The 19,136-nt window shown below is 41.8% G+C and overlaps 1 protein-coding gene across 1 annotated transcript in view; it reads left to right on the top strand.

Annotated features, from left to right (window-relative positions):
* PPM1H (protein phosphatase, Mg2+/Mn2+ dependent 1H) overlaps positions 1-19,136 on the top strand; it is a 138,010-nt gene that overhangs the window by 49,686 nt on the left and 69,188 nt on the right. Inside the window, exon 2 of the mRNA XM_074168322.1 lies at positions 17,284-17,452. Within this exon, the coding sequence (XP_074024423.1) occupies positions 17,284-17,452 (169 nt within the window). The remainder of the gene's footprint in view (positions 1-17,283; positions 17,453-19,136) is intronic.

Raw genomic sequence — 19,136 nt, forward strand, 5'->3', positions numbered from 1 at the left:
TGTTATATTATTCTACTGTCTTGTACAACACCTTAAAAAATGTAGAGGCAAGAAGTAATGTGTGTTAAGCTGCTATATCATCTTATATTAGGAGACAGTCTTGTGGAGCTGGAGGATAATTTTGAGAATCAGTTGAAGAGTAATGACTATATTGGTTTGCAATGAAGTTTCTGTTTACTGCTGGTTAATAAACTACATGACTGGGAGTTTTATTTCTTTCTTTTAGTGGCAGTATTTTTGGACAGTGTTGGCTGCAAGTAGGAAATATCTCCTTCAGCTTCCCTTCAAGGAGAGTGATGCAGAAATAGAAAGTTCCTAGTAATGAGAAAAGAGAAACAAGTTTGGTGGTGGTGGGACGAGAACCATCTAGAGAAGGTTGAAGAATTGGGTCAGAAAGCTTGATGCCGTCCTGAGGACTGGGGGAAGGTACGTGGCCTCACTACAGTCTTTCCCCTTTAACCAAGGGGCCTGGAAGGAGCAGAGGAAGCTGAGACGGAGCGAGTTTAAAGAAAAAAAGATGAAAACAAACAAACAAAACAACAAATTGACAAAACAACAACATTGAGCATAATATTGCAGCTATATTAACAGTGAGGAGAGCTCAGGATGACTCCGCTTGAACCCTGAAGAACTTGCCAGGGATCTGGAGAATGTGAGGCAGGCTTCGGCTTTATCTGGTTTGGGTTAGCTAATAGACTTGGAGAATCCATTAGGCTAGATCCCTAATTACGTGGACACCTTAGTGCTGCATGTCCCTGAGGAGGGAGCTCAGGCGCAGCACTGGGAGCACAATCATGCAGAGCCAGGAGAACACCTGCACTGGGCAGGCATCAACCAGGGCTTAGAGCTGCCCAAGATGAAAAGGTGTGCTTCAAGCATCTCTGCCAGTGTCTTTGCCATCCAAGAGGGTGGTGGTCAGAAAGGAATGGCTCTCAGCCTGTGTCCTTGTTTGTGGTAAAACAGAACTAATTTTCTTTCTAGTAATTTTACTTTTCGGTTAAGCTTCTTCTGACTCTCTGAAATTAACGGCATATTCTTCAGACAGTAGCTGCTTCTAGAGTGATAAAGTCTAATGTTTGTAGTTAATATGGAGGAATGGTATGCAGAGAGGCTCTTGCTTATACTTATTACTATAATAACGAAAGTCAGCTAAATTTGTTGTGTGCCACATTGGAGGGTCGGAAGTGGAAGAGCGTAGAGGGGTCACACCTGTGGGGAGGAGCGTACAGGACAGGTGACACAAAAGTGACCAACAGGGTATTCCATCCTATCTGCATCATGCTCAGTATAGAAGCTGAGGGATCGAAGGCCTCAGCCTCTTTGTTTAGTGGCCAGCATCCAAGGAGGACTCTCTCTGTTTTTCTGCTTTTGATCCCAATCCATGCTTTCCTGAATCCAGTTCCCATCCGTCACTGAGTCCAGTCTGGGACTTTCCCAGTGCCTGCCAGTGACATGATCGTTATCCTGGGAGCTTGATATGGTTTTGTATATATTGTATTTCATTATTTTCTTATTTAATATTATTATCTTATTTTTTACTATATTATTAATATTTCATTAAAATAGTTTAGTTTCTTTTTCAACTCATAAGTCTCTCTCTCTCTCATTCTCTCTCTCTTCCTTCTCTGAAGGTCTAATGTTTATACCTTAGTCTAATGTCTCTGAAGGGAGAGAGGTTAAAGAGAGCATCAGTCATTCGTCTTAGTGGCCAGCCCAGCCCAAACCACAACACCCTGCCATAGCCGTGACACTGTGGTGGTGATGCTGTGCTGTTGTCTCCACACAGAGTTCGGACTTGCCAATTCCCTGTCCTTCTCAAGTTGCTGGAACTTGTCATTGCCAACATCCCAGTTAGCTAGTTCAAAAACTACTGTGGGCTTTTCCGCACTACAAAGCGGTCATTGTATTAGTAAATACTCTTGCTGCAGAAGAATAGTTAACTTTATTTTTCCCCAAGTGAAGTAGCAGACTTTAATAATACAACACGTTTGAAGCGTTGGAGAAAGATCTTTTGAAGATGAATGACTTTTAATTATGGTGTTTGTGGTGCACAACAGCAGCTATCTGTACTCATATTTCATTGTATTTCAGGTGAATCATATGGTGAAATAAGAGGGGGTTTTCTTTTTTGTTTCAAGAGGAAGCACGTAGGAAAAAGGAATTAGTTTTTGGTTCTGTGAGGTTCCTGAGATCTTCTCAACTAGAAAGCCATGGTCAAACATCCCATCTGACAGTGTCCAGCACTGGAGACCTTACAGGACTGTGCAGGAATTCTTGAGTCTGCAGGTTGGCATAAGCTACCCTTCATTGCAGGTCTTGTTCTGGCCCCCAGGACAGCATTCGTGCTAGGAAATACTACTTGAAGCAATGTTGGCTTCAGTGCTTGTCCTGCATATTGTTGCTTAGCGTGTCTCCAGCACAGCTGTGGCCTGTGTATCTGGTGGTTTTCCAGATGGTACCCGGGAGCAGCCTGGGCAGCTCTGGGCAGTTTGGATGCAGACACTCAGTTCTGGGAGAGAAACGAAGAGAGTAGCCCATGCTCCTTGGCCCTTGGGCTGGAGAAGGGCCAGTTGTATGTAGTAGTACAGGTGTAACCCAGGAGCAGGCTTGCACAGTGAGTAGGTGCGGAGTTTGCTGCTGCCTGGCCAGGGCAGCTGTGGTGCTTCCCCTTCACCGGGTTCAAGGTCTCCAGCTTTTTGCCAGGCTGACTGAACTTGTGAAACCATCAGCAAATGGATCTGACAAAAAATGAATTCTGTTTGGGGGTGGTTATCCGGTGGGTGAACAAGCAAAAAGTCAGTGATGGATCTGATGCAGGGAGAGGGCAAAACCTTGAGGCAAAGGATGTGACCAAAAGTGTTGATAAGCTGCCCTTGAAGCCTTTTGCAGCGTGGTCTAGTCATAGGGATGGCTGTTAAATGTTGGAGAAGGGAACTTTGGTACACCTTCCAGCCTACAGTTAGGGGAACTTTGCATGTCTTCTATCAGGCCATTCTGTCAAGAGTCCTAAACAGTTTTTTATTCTTTAAAGTCAAGGCTTAACTTTAAAAATATTCTTTTCAATATACTTTCTGTAAAGGAGCAGATGGAAGCTGCACGCAAACTTACCAAACAGAAGACTTTTGGTTGCACCCCCGCATTCTAAGCCACCCCTGGTCTGGGTTTTGCAGGTTTTTCTGTCAGGAGAAAGGCATGTTCTCAGGTGGGTTAGAGGGATATATTTTTAATTTTTTTTTCCCGTCTTGGAAACAGATTTCTCGTGTGCTACCTTTACTGCCCTCACGCCAGCTAGCATGAACACTGGTCTCCTTGGAACATACTGATGAATGCGGGGCAGCCTGTGCACCGCTTTGAAGATCCTGGCACCACCTCTTTATGGTCTAACAGCCATCTCTTGATGCTGCTCCCGAGGTATTTTGTCCTTGGCAAATGAGTTGCAAATCCTTTGCCACCACTTGTTGATCATTTTGAATTGAATATGGATTAACGATTGTTTCTTTAGTGGCAGTGTTGGCCTCTTAATCACGGTTATCCAGCTCTCTTCTGCCTGTCTAAATATCATGTGCTCAGATGACTCCAAAGGAACATATCTGGGTAGTGTGCAAGTGTCTAAATATAGCAATAATAATCTCTAGCTTTCTTCTTTTCAGTCAGCAGAAGAAATTACTGGATACACTTCCGTTTGTGTGGAGTACACACTGAGATAAGCCTATGTTGACATCTGTTTCAATACTAATTTCTGGCATCTCCCTGGTACTTTCGGAAGAAGAGAAATTCTTTTTCTGTAAAAATCTCTGAACTTGTCTTTGCTCTCTGGGTGTGGGTTGGGTTTTTTCCCTGTTATTGCACAGTTTTCAGCCCCTTTCCAAACTGCCAACTTTCTGCTCCACTGAAGTTACTTCTGGCTCCAATCCCAGTATTTTGGGGGAACAATAGATCCTATTTTAGCCTATACAGATTTAATTGCTGTGAATAAGGTTGACAATTACCTCCTTTTGTGTCTGAGAATCCCATCAGCTGTTTTAGATGCATTTAAATTGCTGCACCAAGCTAAATATACATCACATCAGGAGCTATAATGCCAAATTTCAGGCACGTGGTAATATGTCCATGGCCTTTATTTTAAAAATAATTTTTGCTGCATTTAATTCTGTTTCTCCTACTTCCCCTACTTCCCCTTCAACCTTAGTTCTCTGGCATTATTAGTCATACCAAGAGACTTCTATATCACAGATGCATTTTGAGGAAAATGCATTTCAGTGCATTTCAAATAGCAAGAAAACCTATTGAAAGAGAAGTTGGTGGGGTTTTTTTGTTGTTGGTTTTTTTCCTACCTCCACCCCCCCTAAGCTCAGGCACATAAGATGAGAATCATGTGATCATCCCAACCTGCTGCGTAAGTGTCTAGGCTCAGCTTTATTGTCCACCAAGAGGAACACACATTTCATGCTAATGTAAACAACTAAAATAGGTCAGATGAATCATGCCCCCAAATGTCCTCTTTCTCTTTGCTTATAAATAAAGACTGGGTGATTAGCCAGACTTAGCTGTCTGCAGTGTAGACATCTGACTAGATCTCACCTCTGGGGACCATATTTCTAGCAGCAGTCACATGTAAGTGACTGTAGACACATGTAGACACCTAAGAAGATTAAAAGTACTTGGCTTCTTGATGCAGAGACACTGCAAGTGCCAAGGTGAAGGTGCTCTTCGGCTTTCAGAAGTCAAGCCCAGGCAAACCTGAATGAATTTTCCTAAGGAAGAAACAGATCAGTACTTGATGACCGCAGTTACATAGTGCTGAACTGTGGTGCACCATCTCTTTTTCATTGCTAGCTTCCTAGACTTGTAAGACACAACTTCATAACTTTTTTTTTTTTCCCAGAAATGTTAGTTTAAGCAGGAGCTCTCCTCCCTGTCATCTACTATTTCTGCCTCCATATTGTCTCTTTAGTCTTGCTGTGGCAATATGTTGATGTGGGTTTAAAAATAATAATTTCACTGCACAGGTGTCCCTGTGGGGCATCACAGTGGCATGTGAAGGTTGCTTACACTGGGAAAAGGGATACTTGTGAAAGTTCACCTCTCATCCTTTGCCTGAGAAGTTGGCTTTCTTGCTAATTTTCTGAATTGTTGAACCCTGCAGGGTTTTCTTTTCAGTCCACGTACAGCTTTGTTTAATGTTTATTTATGGTCTTGTCAAAGGGTTAATAAATTCCTTTTGAACTTCCAGTTTCAGTCACTGCCTTAGTGCATATTTTGCATTTGTGCAACGGTAATTATAATTTCTGAAAACAAGTTGTTCTTTGGTGTAGCAGGATGCAGGGACACACTAATACTTTATTATTTCCTGATACATATTTTTACAGATCTTGACATGATTTTAGTTTCCCAGTGGTCTGAGAGGAATGGGGAGGGTTATGTACAAGTTACAGTAGTAAATTGGTTCTGGTGTTGACTTTGTTCTTGTTGAGACCTCTCTGGGATGGCGAGTGCCTTTGATCGTGCCATGCAGGATCCATCCCATCAGTGCTGCTTATGTCTATTTGTGCTGGGCTACCCCATCTCCTGTGGGCCTCTTCAGACACAATTGGGTCTCCTTAGTTATAGCTGCTCTTAAAATATTTCATGTTGGCCTTGCTTACTGTGTTTGTGCTAAGTATTTGCTGGCCTGTAGGTTTTTTGGTGTGTGGAGATGTGTTTGCAAGTGAAGGCTTGGATTGAGGTTTCATAGGAGCCAGTGGTGTGTTTGCTATTGACTTTGGAAGGGGTAAGATTCCTAATGGAGGAGCACAGGTAGATGAAACAGTAGCGCTGGAGGAGTATGAGCTGGTGGTAGCTGTGCAGCTGCTCCTGCTCCCGTTCAGACCAGAGCTGGGTCCCGGCACAGAGCCCCGTTTCCTGTTTCAGGCTTCACAAGCTGGCAATGAGCATGTCCTGCTCTGTGCCGGGTCCCGCGCACACACCGGGTAAGGCAGGCCTCTGTTGCTTTGTGCATTGCTCTCTCCGTGTTCCCATATGGACGTGGTCTTGGACAGCCTGCTCTAGGTGACCCTCCTTGAGATGACCTCCAGATGTTCCTTCCAAACTCCAACTGTTCTGTGATTCTCTGGAGTTGCACCTTCCAAAACTGCTCCTTAACCTTGCTGTGCCTCCTCTGCTCTTGGGAGGGGGCACAACTCTTCATCCCAACCCCCCTGCGAGGACAGGAAGAGTCTGTGGGGACAGTTTGCCCTGAGGTTCAGCCCTGGTGCTTACCCCATGCTTGTGTCTATGCTGTCTGAGGCGCAGTGGCACCGGCTGCAGCACACTCCTAAGACGTGTTGTGGCATAGCATGGAAATAAGTGGTGTGCAAACCCCAGAGCTCAAGTACCTTTCCTCTGGATAAAGGTGGTGGATAGGGCTGGAAAGGACACCCTTGTCTTCAAGTCCTATGCACAGGCATGGGCAGACACTCATTTGTTCACTGCTGTATGCCTGCTCTCAGGTAGAAATTCTGCATTTGGCCATGAGTCTTATTTTCGCTGGTACTGATTTTACCAGGGTCCCTATGTTGACTCTCTACACATCATCACTGCACTTGACATTTTGCATATGTGATGCCTGAACAACTGAGCAAAGATATTAAGCACTTTGACCTATATTACATGAAAAATAGATGTTTTAACATTTAACTGAACTGTGAATAGTTTGCCTGAGAAATGCAATAGGTTTTTGTACAGAAGTGTGTGTGTATGTGTATATAAAATATATGTAAAGGTATAGCGATATTTTCTTAATCCTGGTTTGCATTAAATACTGTGGCTGGTTTTTTTACCTTAAATTTAGGAAAGCTAATTTTAGTGGTGATTTGTTACTCCCAAGCAGAATGAATGAACACTATACAAATTGTTTGATGGATCATCCAAGATCTGTCAAGAGTAAGATAGCTAATATTTTTCTGCAACCTTTTTTATTGTAGACTGTGGATTGCTGGTATCTCATTGGCTTGCGTTTAGCTTTTATTTTAACAGCTTCAAAGATGAGGTCTATGAAAGTAATTTTAATAACAGGAGTAAAAGACTGGGTTTTGAGACACGTTTCTATGGCAAAGTTATTGTAGTGTTTTTTGCATGTGGTCCCTTCCTGCAGATTTGCCATTTAATGTTCTCCCAGAGGAAAAGTGATGGATGTAAAACTCCAGCAGCTGGGTGTAGCGGTTTTTTTTAAGCTGTTCTTAAAAATTACCAATCTATGAGTGGCATTTAATTAATTTTCTACTTGTGGATTCTTGGTAATAAAGCTGTATGTAATGTTTTCTTTTTTCTTTTTTCCTTGCCTTGCATATTTGTGCTTTCATACATATACAGTTTGCTATAATGACTTTTTAGAAGTAAATTAGCAGGTTGTCTACTTTCAGGTTATAGGAGCTTCACAATACCTCCTGCAGTAGAGGGATATTGTGAATAAGGCATTAGTACTTATCTGTGGAAATGTGTACACTCTGTCACACTTGCAAAGATTAGCTTGGGGCTAATTTAAGTTGACAGCTGTATAAAAGGGATTAGTACCGTCACCACAAACTCCTGCGGTTAACTTTCACACATGCTAAATACAAGAGATAATTTTTTTTTTTTTTTAAAGCTTGGACCAGTTTTGCATAAGCCACTTATCTTGATTTCTCTTAACCCTGAGAGAGCTGAAACTGCAGTCTGCAGCATCGTCGTCTAATGGTGTGGGATTCACTGAAGTACTTTAAACATGTAACTTGCTTCATTGTGATCATAAGGAGATCTTTTATTTGCATATAATCGGCATTGTTCTACGGAAGAAAGGGTTTGTTTTGGATGTGCTTTTAAAAGTAGAACTTTGGGAAGGAAATCGGAGGTGGGAAAAAAGCAGGCATTTTGTTTTCTTCATGCATCCTTGCCATGTGCAAACACTCATTTATGAGTCTACAATAAGCTAAAATATTTTTATTCAAATTGAGCATTGGGTTGGTTTTTTGTGCAGTAGTAATAGTTGGTGTAGTTGTAATAGTAGTGTTGAGCTTGTAGGCAAAGTATTTCCGAGGCTCGGAGATGCCTCTTGCTCTAGAGATTAGGGGCAGGCTACTGTCCCTTTCATCACTTTAACTAGTGTGATTTGTGGATTTCTGTCACGTAACTGTGTGGGGACAACTGGACCTCATATGAAACATTCCTTATTCTATCAGACTTGTGACTTTACTGTGTCGTCCTTATGAGGGATGCTTGTGGTCAAGACTGTTCTCAGCCTCACATGCACAAGGAGCTGTACAGCTGATGGGAACAGGCATGGCAGAGGCTACTGTTTCCCTGCATTAGAGGGAAGGGAATGGCAGAACTTGGGTTCTTGTCTTGAATGTGAGCTCAAGGATGGGTCCCCAGATGTTTCTCATCCTAAACCAGCTCAAAACCACTATGCATAGATGTGTTTCTCAGTATGCAGTGAAAAGCTAAGTATTGCTCAGTAAATAAACTTTCAAGATCACTCTTCAAGGCCAAAGCAGCGAAGTCACGCATGTCATAAAACAGCTGGGAACAAAATAAAGAAAAGTCACTATCATGATGTGCATAGTGCGTTCTCTTAAGATTCAGTCACGTGCTTCAGTTTCAAGACTTCTCAGTCCTAATGTGTAAGTGAAGTCAAAGGACTATTCACAGGTTAATGAACAGTGATGAAGTATATTCCTATAGAAAGGTTCCTTTTCTTTTCACACCTGTTTTGATGTTTAATGTTTTCTGCTTCAATTTGAAGCTCTAAACTTGTCGTACCAGCCAAAGCTAATAAACATTCTTTGCCTTATAAACAACAAAAATCTAGAAACATCTAATGATGCATAAAAACTTTAAGATTTTTGTGCAGATACACCCATCTGAAGGCTGACTTCACCAGACTGAATATGCCCTGTTCATGTAAGAAGCATCACTCTGAAGAACTTTCAAGGCAACTTCTTCCTGTATATCATAGAAATAAGTTCAGACCTATTTTTCTCAGATCAGCAGGACATTACTTATTTGAAAATTCACCTATTAAGGAGAAGAAGAAAAAGGTGCAAGACAATGTGTCAGTGGAATTTGGACTAGAAGGATACTGGTCAACATGAAGTTATTTGTCCCCATTATTCTCCAGGTCTGTTGCTTAGTTTTTTCAGCAAGCTTTAGTCAGATGGGCAGTTGCTTTAGGTAGGACTATGAGCAGTGTGACCAGTCTCTCTTTGCAATTGCTTTTGGGAAGGAAGTGGTGGTTCTCTCTTATAGTGTCAAGTTCATCTTTGCTTTTGCAGCCTCTTCTCACCCAGTGCTGATAGCTACTACAGGAGTGAGGAAGGAAAACTTGACAATTGGTAACGCGAGCTGTGGCTGAGGTTGCTCAGCCCTGAGGTGAGATCATGGTTAACCACATTTGTGTCCCACCAGTCTGGCTCAGCATCTGCTCTGGGCTCACTATCCATTGCTTTTCTCATGTAATACCTGCATGCTAATTGTCAAAAAGAGCTGCTCATCCCTGTGTAGTGATCATAGAGCTTGCTCCATTACTGTGATCTACAGCTGTCTTGTTCCTTGTAGCCGCGTAGTATTTCATCTTTTTTGGAAAGTGTAGCTGGATGCTATGCCATGCTATAGCATTTTGGGAAGTGCACACAAATAATGTCGGAGTGGACTCTCCTTTCCAAGATGTGATCGACTTCAGTCCAAAGACAAGTTGTGTAACCAGTTTATGTTCATTTGCTCTGAATTTGTGGCAGAATTTTTTTAGAACTCTTTCTCGCATTGTTTTTGACTTCTTTAATGTATTTTAAATTTTCAGCATAAATGGTATTCCATTTTTGGGTCTTGCCTATTTGAATCCCGTATTTAGTCCTTATCAGCTTGGCAGGTGTAGTAGCTTCTAGCTGGGTCCTAAAGTGAACTTGGCCCAGTATACCAGTGTGATTGCTGGTATGAGAAACCATATATTCACACTGGATCACTGCAAGACTCATCTTTATGGCTAAACATTCAGTTCCTCCTCAGTTAATAAAACGAGGGTTTTATTCAACCCCATGGATTTAAAGAAGCAATTCAGGGATGGCTTCAGTTTCTGCCCGCAGTGGACAATACTAGTGGGTGTTCTGGTTTTGATGTGAGCGATACGACAGTTACGGTAGTGAATGAATGAAACTGTTTAGGCTGCTTGAAAAGCTGCTCCTCACCATTCATCTGCGGGAGGAGGTGAACAGCCAGGAGGAAATCTCTTTTAAGTCGATTCCCAGCGCAGAAATAAATCTTGTGTGGGTGAACAGGGGGAAACAGCCACCTACCTGGAAATCTAAGACTATAAATGAGATGTCACAGAAAAGGCAGTGGCATCCACTCACATCCTAATCCATTAAGGGAACAGAAAAGGATGGGAGGGGGAAGAAAAGCCAGCAATACTTGTATGAAAGGGTTTTTTCACAGTGTCTTTAATCATGATTCTAAGACTGTTGAAATTGTAACGCAAAACTGTAGGAACGTACTGTCTGTTGTTTATAGGTATGGTGTTCATTCAGCTGGGTTACTTCTGTGCTATTTGTTGGGTTGGATGCAAGCTGGCATCATACTCACAGCTGTGGGTAGCGTGTGTGTCCCACAGCTGGAATGAGGAGGGAGCTGGCTGGAGGTCCTCTGAGCAGCTGGGGCGGGGAGGCAGGGAGAAGGGCTCTGTGCTGCCTGATGAATTGATTTATTCAATGTCAAAACAAGCACGGGTGCCCATTGCTACTCTGAACCCCTAGCCTTAAATGGAAAATTGCAATAAACCACAAATTGCTTATGGATATATCTGCTTTTGTCTACCTCCTTTTTCCTAAGCCTTAAGGAGGAGATGAAGAGCTTTTGTGTTTGCTTGGGGTTTACAAGCTGAAGGGTTTATAGATCAAGTGAGAGTGGTTTCCACAAGTAAAGACATCCTGCAGGACATCGTGCAAGCAACTCTTTCACGTCAGCTAATGGGCTCTGGATTAATTTTCTGCTGTGGCTAAATTTTTGCTCCAAGCATGTAAGGCAACTGCATCGGGGTGGGGGGTTTTGTTGGTTTGGTGTGGGGAGGCGTGTGGTTAGGGCATGACATTTTGCCATTATTCTTTTTTCACCTTTTGAACAGCAGGAAGGTTGATAATACTTTTATTTCAGAAACTTTGTGTGTGCCAGAATCGCAGAAAGTCACTTCTATCCACAGTAAATAAAGAATCTCAGAAGCAGCTCTTGGTTGACGTTGCTAATTTTTGTGTTTATTGAATATAGTCAGTATTTCCTAGAAAAAGAATTGTTTACTTCCCCAATGAGTGGTATTACTCTTTGATATTGTTAGTAATCTTAAAACTGATAATGGAGAAAAAAGGAGCGTGTGCCAAGTTGTACAGTTTAATAAATGCTTAAGATTGTATGTCTGCTAATTAGATAAATAATGGAGCTAAAAAATTTCCTTGGGGAAGAAAGATAAAGATACAGAAGAAAAATTTTGCTTTAGTGATTGAAAGATTTTTTTTATTATTATTATTTTATTTTTTGAAAAGCGTGGATTATTTTTAAGCAGATAGCTTGTTTTCATGACTTTTCTTTATATATATTTTTAAAAAATATCTTATAGGGCTTTTAGCTTTTGTTTGAGCAGAGTTGGGGTCTTTGCGGAGAAAAGCATCTGACAGCGTCTTTTTGTAAAAAATCTAAGAAAGCAGCAACTTGGGATCATCAACTGGTCTCTTGCTTAAGGCTTCACTTTTTGTTGCTTTATGAGAGGCGTTTGGGCCCTTGCAAGTTGGTTTCATGTTCTTTAATTCATGTTCTTTCTTTCACCCTCTTCCACTTTAAGCTGACCTTTCCTATCAGGCTGGCTTCCTGCTGGGCACAGCTGCTTCCCCACCGACAAATGCAAGTTGCTGTATCTCCCCTTTTCTTTTTAGAAACATTTGTAGGTATTTTGATGTTCCAGTGTCGGATCCTCTGGGTTACACAGATAATCCACACATCCTCAGCCTTAACCTCCATGGTGCAAGCACAGCATGCCCGGACCTTTGCTCTGGAAGTGCTTGTGTAGAATGTCTTGACAGGAAATGGGCACAAACTTGAATATAAGAAGTTCCACCTAAACATGAGGAGGAAATTCTTTCCTTTGAGGGTGGCAGAGCACTGGAATATGCTGCCCAGAGAGGTGGTGGAGTCTCCTTCTCTGGAGACACTCAAAACCCACCTGGACACGTTCCTGTGCAGCCTGTTCTAGGTGGACCTGCTTTGGCAGGGGGCTTGGACTAGACGAGGTCCCTTCCAACCCCTACTGTGATTCTGTGACCCTCGGAACAGCCCTTACAGAGGAGGTGGAACTGGGAATGCTCTCCACTACTGTGGAGAGGAACCAGGCCTTGGGTGGGGGGAGAAGCAGATAGGATTTGGGCTGTCCTTCTATGGCTGCAGGTGGTTGTCAGTTACCCCACAGCTCAACTAAACCAAGGGGTGGGTCAGGCTCCCTGCTTACAGGTTTTATCTCCTGGCTTGAGCAGGTCAAGAGTGTACGGGTGGCCAGTTCCCACGCTTCTCCTGGTGTGACATAATTCCTCAAACTCTTGCAGCTCTCTTAGTCCTTAAATTTCAAAAAGCATATTTTGTGCACGCTGCTGTTGTGCATCATTCAGAATTTCTGCTGAGCACTCTGCCTTTACCTGTTATTTTTATTTAGGTATGTTACACAAAAAGTTTTGCTAGACTTCTGAGTTTAAAAAATACAAGTACGTGGATGAGTTTTTGGTGGTTTTTTTTCCTCAATATTCTCTGAAAATTTTTTTCAGGATTTGAGATCTAGACCTGGGCAAAACTCTATTCCTACATCACAGCTTGGAACTTTCACTGAAGCAAGTACAACTTAACGTAATCTTAATGAGCCCAGCATGGGGAGGAGTAAAACAGCCAAAGAGTATATTTTCTGATATCAGTGTGAAAAATTAGAGGGATGAATAGAAATGCTTCGAAAGACTTGAGCTGTTTTTTGGGTCAGTTGTTTTTTGTGGTTTTCTTTTGTTTGGTTTTTGGTGTTTTGTTTTTTTTTTTTTTGTCAGGAAACTGCTATCAAACCTGTTTTGGATTTGTTCAACTGGCCTGTTTTGGTTCTTTTAAGATAAACTCAGGATTTTGTAATCAGTGACCTTGACCCAGGAGTTTCGGAGCTCTGCTTGTTGAATGAAGGATAGAAGCACAGTGTGACCTACATTTCCATTCATTCAGATGGGATTTGGGGTCTCGCAAGATACCAGCAGAATGCTAATTGTGAGCCAAATAAACTAGCTGGCTCCTATCTGAAGGATTTGCTTTTAGCTGAGGACATGCCAGAGATTAGTCTTATAAAGTACTGAAGTATCAATCAAGATTGATGCGAATACACCTTCAAATGTGACCAAACCCCACCACCTCACTGTGCAGGCTTCAGGAAGCTCCTGTTTGCGAAGCAGGGTGTATTTTTACTAGCACTACTATACTGTGAACTAAATCTTCGGATTATTTATTTATTACTGAGCAATGTGTTTGACACAATAGAGACCGATAATACTGTAGAAAGAGTAGCTTCTGATCCAAATTAGATACCTCATTTGGATTGAACTTAGTAAGAGATTGGATAGGAGATAAATGGGTAATGGGGGAGAGGAGGGAAGGGATGGAAAGGAGTTGATCATCAATAGGTCTAATCAGACAATTCCTTGAGGAATTGTGGGGTGGGAAAACAAGGCAAGAATTCCTTTGAAAACATGTGAAAAGCTAGAGATTTATGTAGACCTCGATCTTTTTTTTTTTTTTATTTCTTCTCCAAATGTAGTTGTTATTACTTACATCCATGATAAAATAGAAGTGAGGACAACTATATGATTGGAGGGGTTTTTTTGGTGGGAGAGGGTTGGGTTTTTTTCTCTTAAGCATGAGAAGGTAGAGCTTTATCTCATTTTGTTCACTTTACTGGAGGTTAATATATTTTTCAAGGCAGAAAAAGAGATATGAAGGGGAATTGAAAAGTTTAGAAAACTGAGGCACTTACTCTATGGAAGGAGGAGGATGGTAGGTTATCCATAAAAATTTTCAGAGATCTAATTGAAGTTACCTTTTGGAGATATGAACATCTTGTTAGTTCTGCTTTGTTATTTGTATAAGCAGCTTAGATGTGGGTTTTGTCCTGATAAGTTACAGTCTGTGAAAGCAAGGAGGAAAGACAACAGTAAAATCAGCATTGGAAAGCTGGCTGAAAGAATTGCCTTGAGGAGGGATTTGAGAAGCTGCACAGAGAAAGGGATTTCAAAAGACAGCAAAGACAGAGAGAAGCTGTGTAGAAGGTGTTACCAGCTCTTGTGCTGGGCATCAGGCACCAACACATAGCTCAGGCTTTGAGATTAAAAATCATAGGGCTTCACTGCAGCCCTTTCCCAAAGTTTGCCCGTGAGATGGGCTTGAAGGGTAGAAGAGTACCCGTGTCCGGAGAGGGGTACCTTTTGGTACCCTGCATTACCTGGTAGCACCCATGAGCACTGTTTTGACATTATGATTAGTTCAAGTCTTCCAAAATAAACTTAATCCTCTGCTGGTGAGAGGAAAACTGTGATTTTGGGGAGAAATTCTGGGAGGGAACATATACTGATTCCCTAACCCCCACGTCTTTTCAGTATTCAGTCTTGCCAGGTTCCTTTTGACCCATATCCTCTTCTAGCAAGGTGTTTGGTACCCAGGTTCAACTCCAGGCGTTTCACGGTAGCTGACTGCCAAGGAAGTCTGTTAGGTCACTTTGTTATTGTAGCCTTTCTAATGTATTCAGTGCCTTGAGAAATTTTCTTGGCAAGAGCTTTATAAAATGATACCGTATTGTGTGTAACTTAACACGCTGTTTACACATCAGAACATTTCCTGCCATACAAGTCCTGAAGTCCATCACTAAGCTTAGAAACCAGAGCAGCTCCAACACTTGAGTGTTGACTGATTTTTCGGTAAGGAATGATGAGCGGTAAGGAAGGTAGTGATTTTTGTAAGGAGTCAATTTTGTCTCTGTTTGTCTTCAGCTCTAAATGGGGTTGCAAACAGCTACAGCATCAGTGAGGAGACTGATCAGCTGAACTGAGTATTAATTAGCTCTTTATGTGATAAAATGCACATTGCTTCTGTGCTGCTGCAATATTTTAATCACGCATGTAGCATTTCAAACTGAAGAGGTGTTGGTCAGCTGATTTAAATTCTTTGGTATTAGTACTCCCCCTCCCCCCTGTCCCATTTCTGAATATATTTTTTTCCCAATATGTCAAGAAAATGTCGAGTTTTCAGACTAGAAGCTTATTGCATCTCAATGTTTGATCTCCGGTTGCTCAAAGGTTAGGCACTGCATGGGGTGAGTGGTTAAACTGCTTACAGGTACCTTGCAACTAGATGCTCCTTCATCTCTGCTGTCTGTGTGTTTCACAAAATAATTTTATCCACAGTTGGTGTTTATTTACAAGAAATACTTGTAAACAACTGGTGGTGTTGTGCATACAGGTGTCAGACTGCAGTGTGTGACATTTGGTGCTGTAAGGAAACTTTTAGTTTCTGGAAGCAGTTAATTGTAGTGGATGCACATTTTCTTAAGAGTAAGATTGTCTCTTTTTTCTAATCAGAGGCAGGAATAGTTATTTGCATGTCACGGTATCATGTTGCTCAAAAGAATATATTACCTTTCAACAAGGCTGACCTAGAATTGACATTTCAGCAAGAGCAGGCAAGCTGGCGCAGAGTCCCCTGCAAATCTTCCTTCTTTTTTTGTTTTCTTTTCAACAACCTTTAGCAAGTGCTTTCCTGTTATGCAAAATTTTACTGTAATGAAAATGTTAGAGATCCAGAAGTCAGGTATGTCTTGAACTTCCCAGCAGGATTATGATGTGCCTTCTAGCTGCTTTACTTTCTGGGGAGGCAGCAGTTGTTTTTTAAAGGCATCAGTGTGCCTGACGCAAAACTCGGTGTTTGTCCAGTAGTGGCGAGGCTGTCTCTGACCAGCAGTCAACTTTTTAGGCGACTCACGCCTTGTAGTAAAAAGAAGTGATGTTAGATACTGTTTGTGGAAGAAGACATGGTTACATCAAAGTGACAGCGTCTGTGCTTGATTGGAACAAGACATAGTCCCAGCTTGCGTGGTCCCAGGTTCTTCCTGTGTGAGCCCAGGACTGTCAAAGGACATGTCTTATTGAACATGGTGTCAACTGATGCAAAATTAGTCAGTTTGTGATGAGGTTCTCATGCAGGAAATGGAAAACATGTTTGAACGTGGCTGTTCTGAGACAGATGATAGTGACCATAGTATCCTGGATAATGCCAAGTTCTGGTTAGGGTTTTAATGGAATAGCTGTTATTTCAGCTTCGTCACTGACAGAAGGAAGATGAGCAGCTGTGATGCAAGTCTTAGGAATACCCTTGGCTGCCCAAAGCTTGTACTGAGCTCTTAGTGCTGATTTCTGCATGCCTGCATCATGCAGAGGTGCAAATCTCTCTACGCTGCGAGTAGGATAGAGGTGTGAGGGTTTGAGGGTTTTGGGACAGGGATTATGTTCTTCTGCAGTGCTAGAGGGATGTATTTAGTATGTATCTCTCTGTGTTGCTGTGGTACAAGCAAACTTGACTTGCATGTTGGAATATAAGGCAAAGCCTTTCCTTTGTATTTCTTTGTATTCCTTTTCCTTTTGTATTTCTGTAACAGCATTTCTAATATATGCCCTTTAAACAGACTAATAGCAGTTGCATAGTTTTCTGTGCCTTTAGCAGTAACAGCTTTTTAGATTTATAGCAGGTATTTTGCTTGTGCAAGACTTGGAACTTGACGGAATGCACACCTTTAGCCAACAGATTCATTATTCACTGTGGCAGAGAGGCTGGCAGGTAGAAAAGCAACTGGGGATCTCATGTTTCAACTAGGAGGCATAATTGTTATCAGCCTTGACCATCAAGTAGCGCCTTTAAAGGAAAGTATGGTATGCTTAAGGGTAAAATAAGCTTATGATACCATTCGTTCTTATTCACATAGTTCTGTGAAACGTTTGTTTCTATACCCCTACCCGTGGCATAACAAGTATGCACGTGTGTATGTGTGCATATGTATGTGTGTAAGAAAGTCAAGTATTTTAATTCAGTTGGTATTTGCAATACTTCTGGGCTATGGTTCCGTACAACTTGAGTTACATATGAGATACAGATGGAGGCTTCTGTGCTTTGTTAACTCCATGTCCCTTCTTTTCTTTTATTTTCTTTTTTTTTTGTTTTGTTTTTTCTTAGGGTAATAAACGCAGGGAAGAGCACGCACAATGAAGATCAAGCCAGCTGTGAAGTCCTCTTTGTCAAGAAGAAAGCTGGAGGCGCTAATTCTACACCAAACAAGAACTCTTCAACAAAACGGAGGTCATCGCTGCCTAATGGAGAGGGTCTCCAGCTGAAAGAGAATTCGGTAAGTGGACTTCTTTATCTCATCAGTGGAGAGGTACAAAATAAATGTAAAAGGATGTGGCAATGTGACACTAAAAGATGTTTACTGAATGTTTCATATATTTTCAGTTACCTCATTAATTATCTCTGCTTAAATACAGAACACAACTTTTGTTTTCTTAGCTCTATTACTCGATTTTTTGATTTCTTGCACTGAAAAATGCTCCTTGCATCTAAGACATTTTAGTTTAAAGGTAGGGAGAGGGAATACTCCTTGAACTTTCCTTTTTGTTTCATTTCTGAAAATATGATCCTGAGAAATTTACTGCTGCAGAATACTGTGAGTTTAATGTTTGTGGTTGACTTGTCCAGTGACAGGTCACTGTAAGCATAGCAGTATCACTGTTCATACAGTCATACAATTTTATTAAGGGTTAGATAGTCATTTGAGTTTGTCGTGGTTTAACCCCAGCCAGCAACTAAGCATCACACAGCCCCTTACTTATTCCCCCCACGGCAGGATGGGGGAGAGAATCAGAAGAGTAAAAGTGAGAAAACTCATGGGTTGAGATAAAGACAGTTTAATAAGTAGAGGAAAAGCCGTGCACACAAGCAAAGCAAAATGAGGAATTCATTCACCGCTTCCCATCAGCAGGCAGGTGTTCAGCCATCTCCAGGAAAGCAGAGTTCCATCACACGTAATGGTTACTTGGGAAGACAAATGCCATCACTCCGAACATCGCCCCTTCCTCCTTCTTGCCCCAGCTTTATATATTGAGCATGGCATCATATGGAATGGGATATCTCTTTGGTCAGTTGGGGGCCAGCTGCCCCAGCTGTGGCCCATCCCAGCTTCTTGGGTGCCCCAGCCTCCTTGTTGACAGGCCTGTATGAGAATCTGAAAAGTCCTTGACTGCTTAGCAACAACTAAAATATTAATGGTATCACATTATTCTCATCCCAAAGCTAAAACACAGCACTATACCAGCAGCTAGTAAGAAAATTAGCTGTATCCCAGCCAAAACTTTCACTGAAGCAGTATTGTGTGTACCAAGGTTGGTTTATGCAGGTAGGGTAAGGTCATCCAGCACACTGAACTCAGTGATTTTTTTTTTTTTTTTTTTTTTTGTGAACTATGGCTTCTCTCTTTGTGTGGAGACTGATATACATCATGCACTTGTCTACTGGCAGTCATCTGCTATTCTTCATCTGTCTTGTTTCCTGCCTGGCTAATTACTTCATCTGCTTTTTAAGCATGAGCTCAGGCCCCAGCAATAATTGATAGTGTGTGTTCAATTCAGACATTAGCCATGTAACACTAAATGCCCTATCTGAATGTTGGAGTCTGACAATACGGATACGCTGTCTTTCTGCTGCTGGGAGCACACAGGTTCTTCCTAAGTGAGAATTAGTCATTCAGTGGACTGTAAGTACCCTTTTTTGTTTTGTTTTGTTTTTTTTTATTATTTTGTTTTAAAACAGGTTGTGATGAGCAGTCTGCTTCAATCTCTCTCCCAAAACGCCATGGCTTGGTACACCTGATGACTGCAGGGCTGATGACAATGATGACATAGGGGTCCTCAGCCACAAGCGCTCCTCTTGCACTGTCCCTCCCCACCTCTTGCTCCTCCTGTTCAGTTTCATGTTTCATTATTGCTGCAACATTTTCAGACTCTGACACATTTTCCAGGTTTGCAAATAGCCCT

Source organism: Numenius arquata, chromosome 2 (genome assembly GCF_964106895.1).
Source record: "Numenius arquata chromosome 2, bNumArq3.hap1.1, whole genome shotgun sequence".
Lineage (NCBI taxonomy): Eukaryota > Metazoa > Chordata > Aves > Charadriiformes > Scolopacidae > Numenius > Numenius arquata.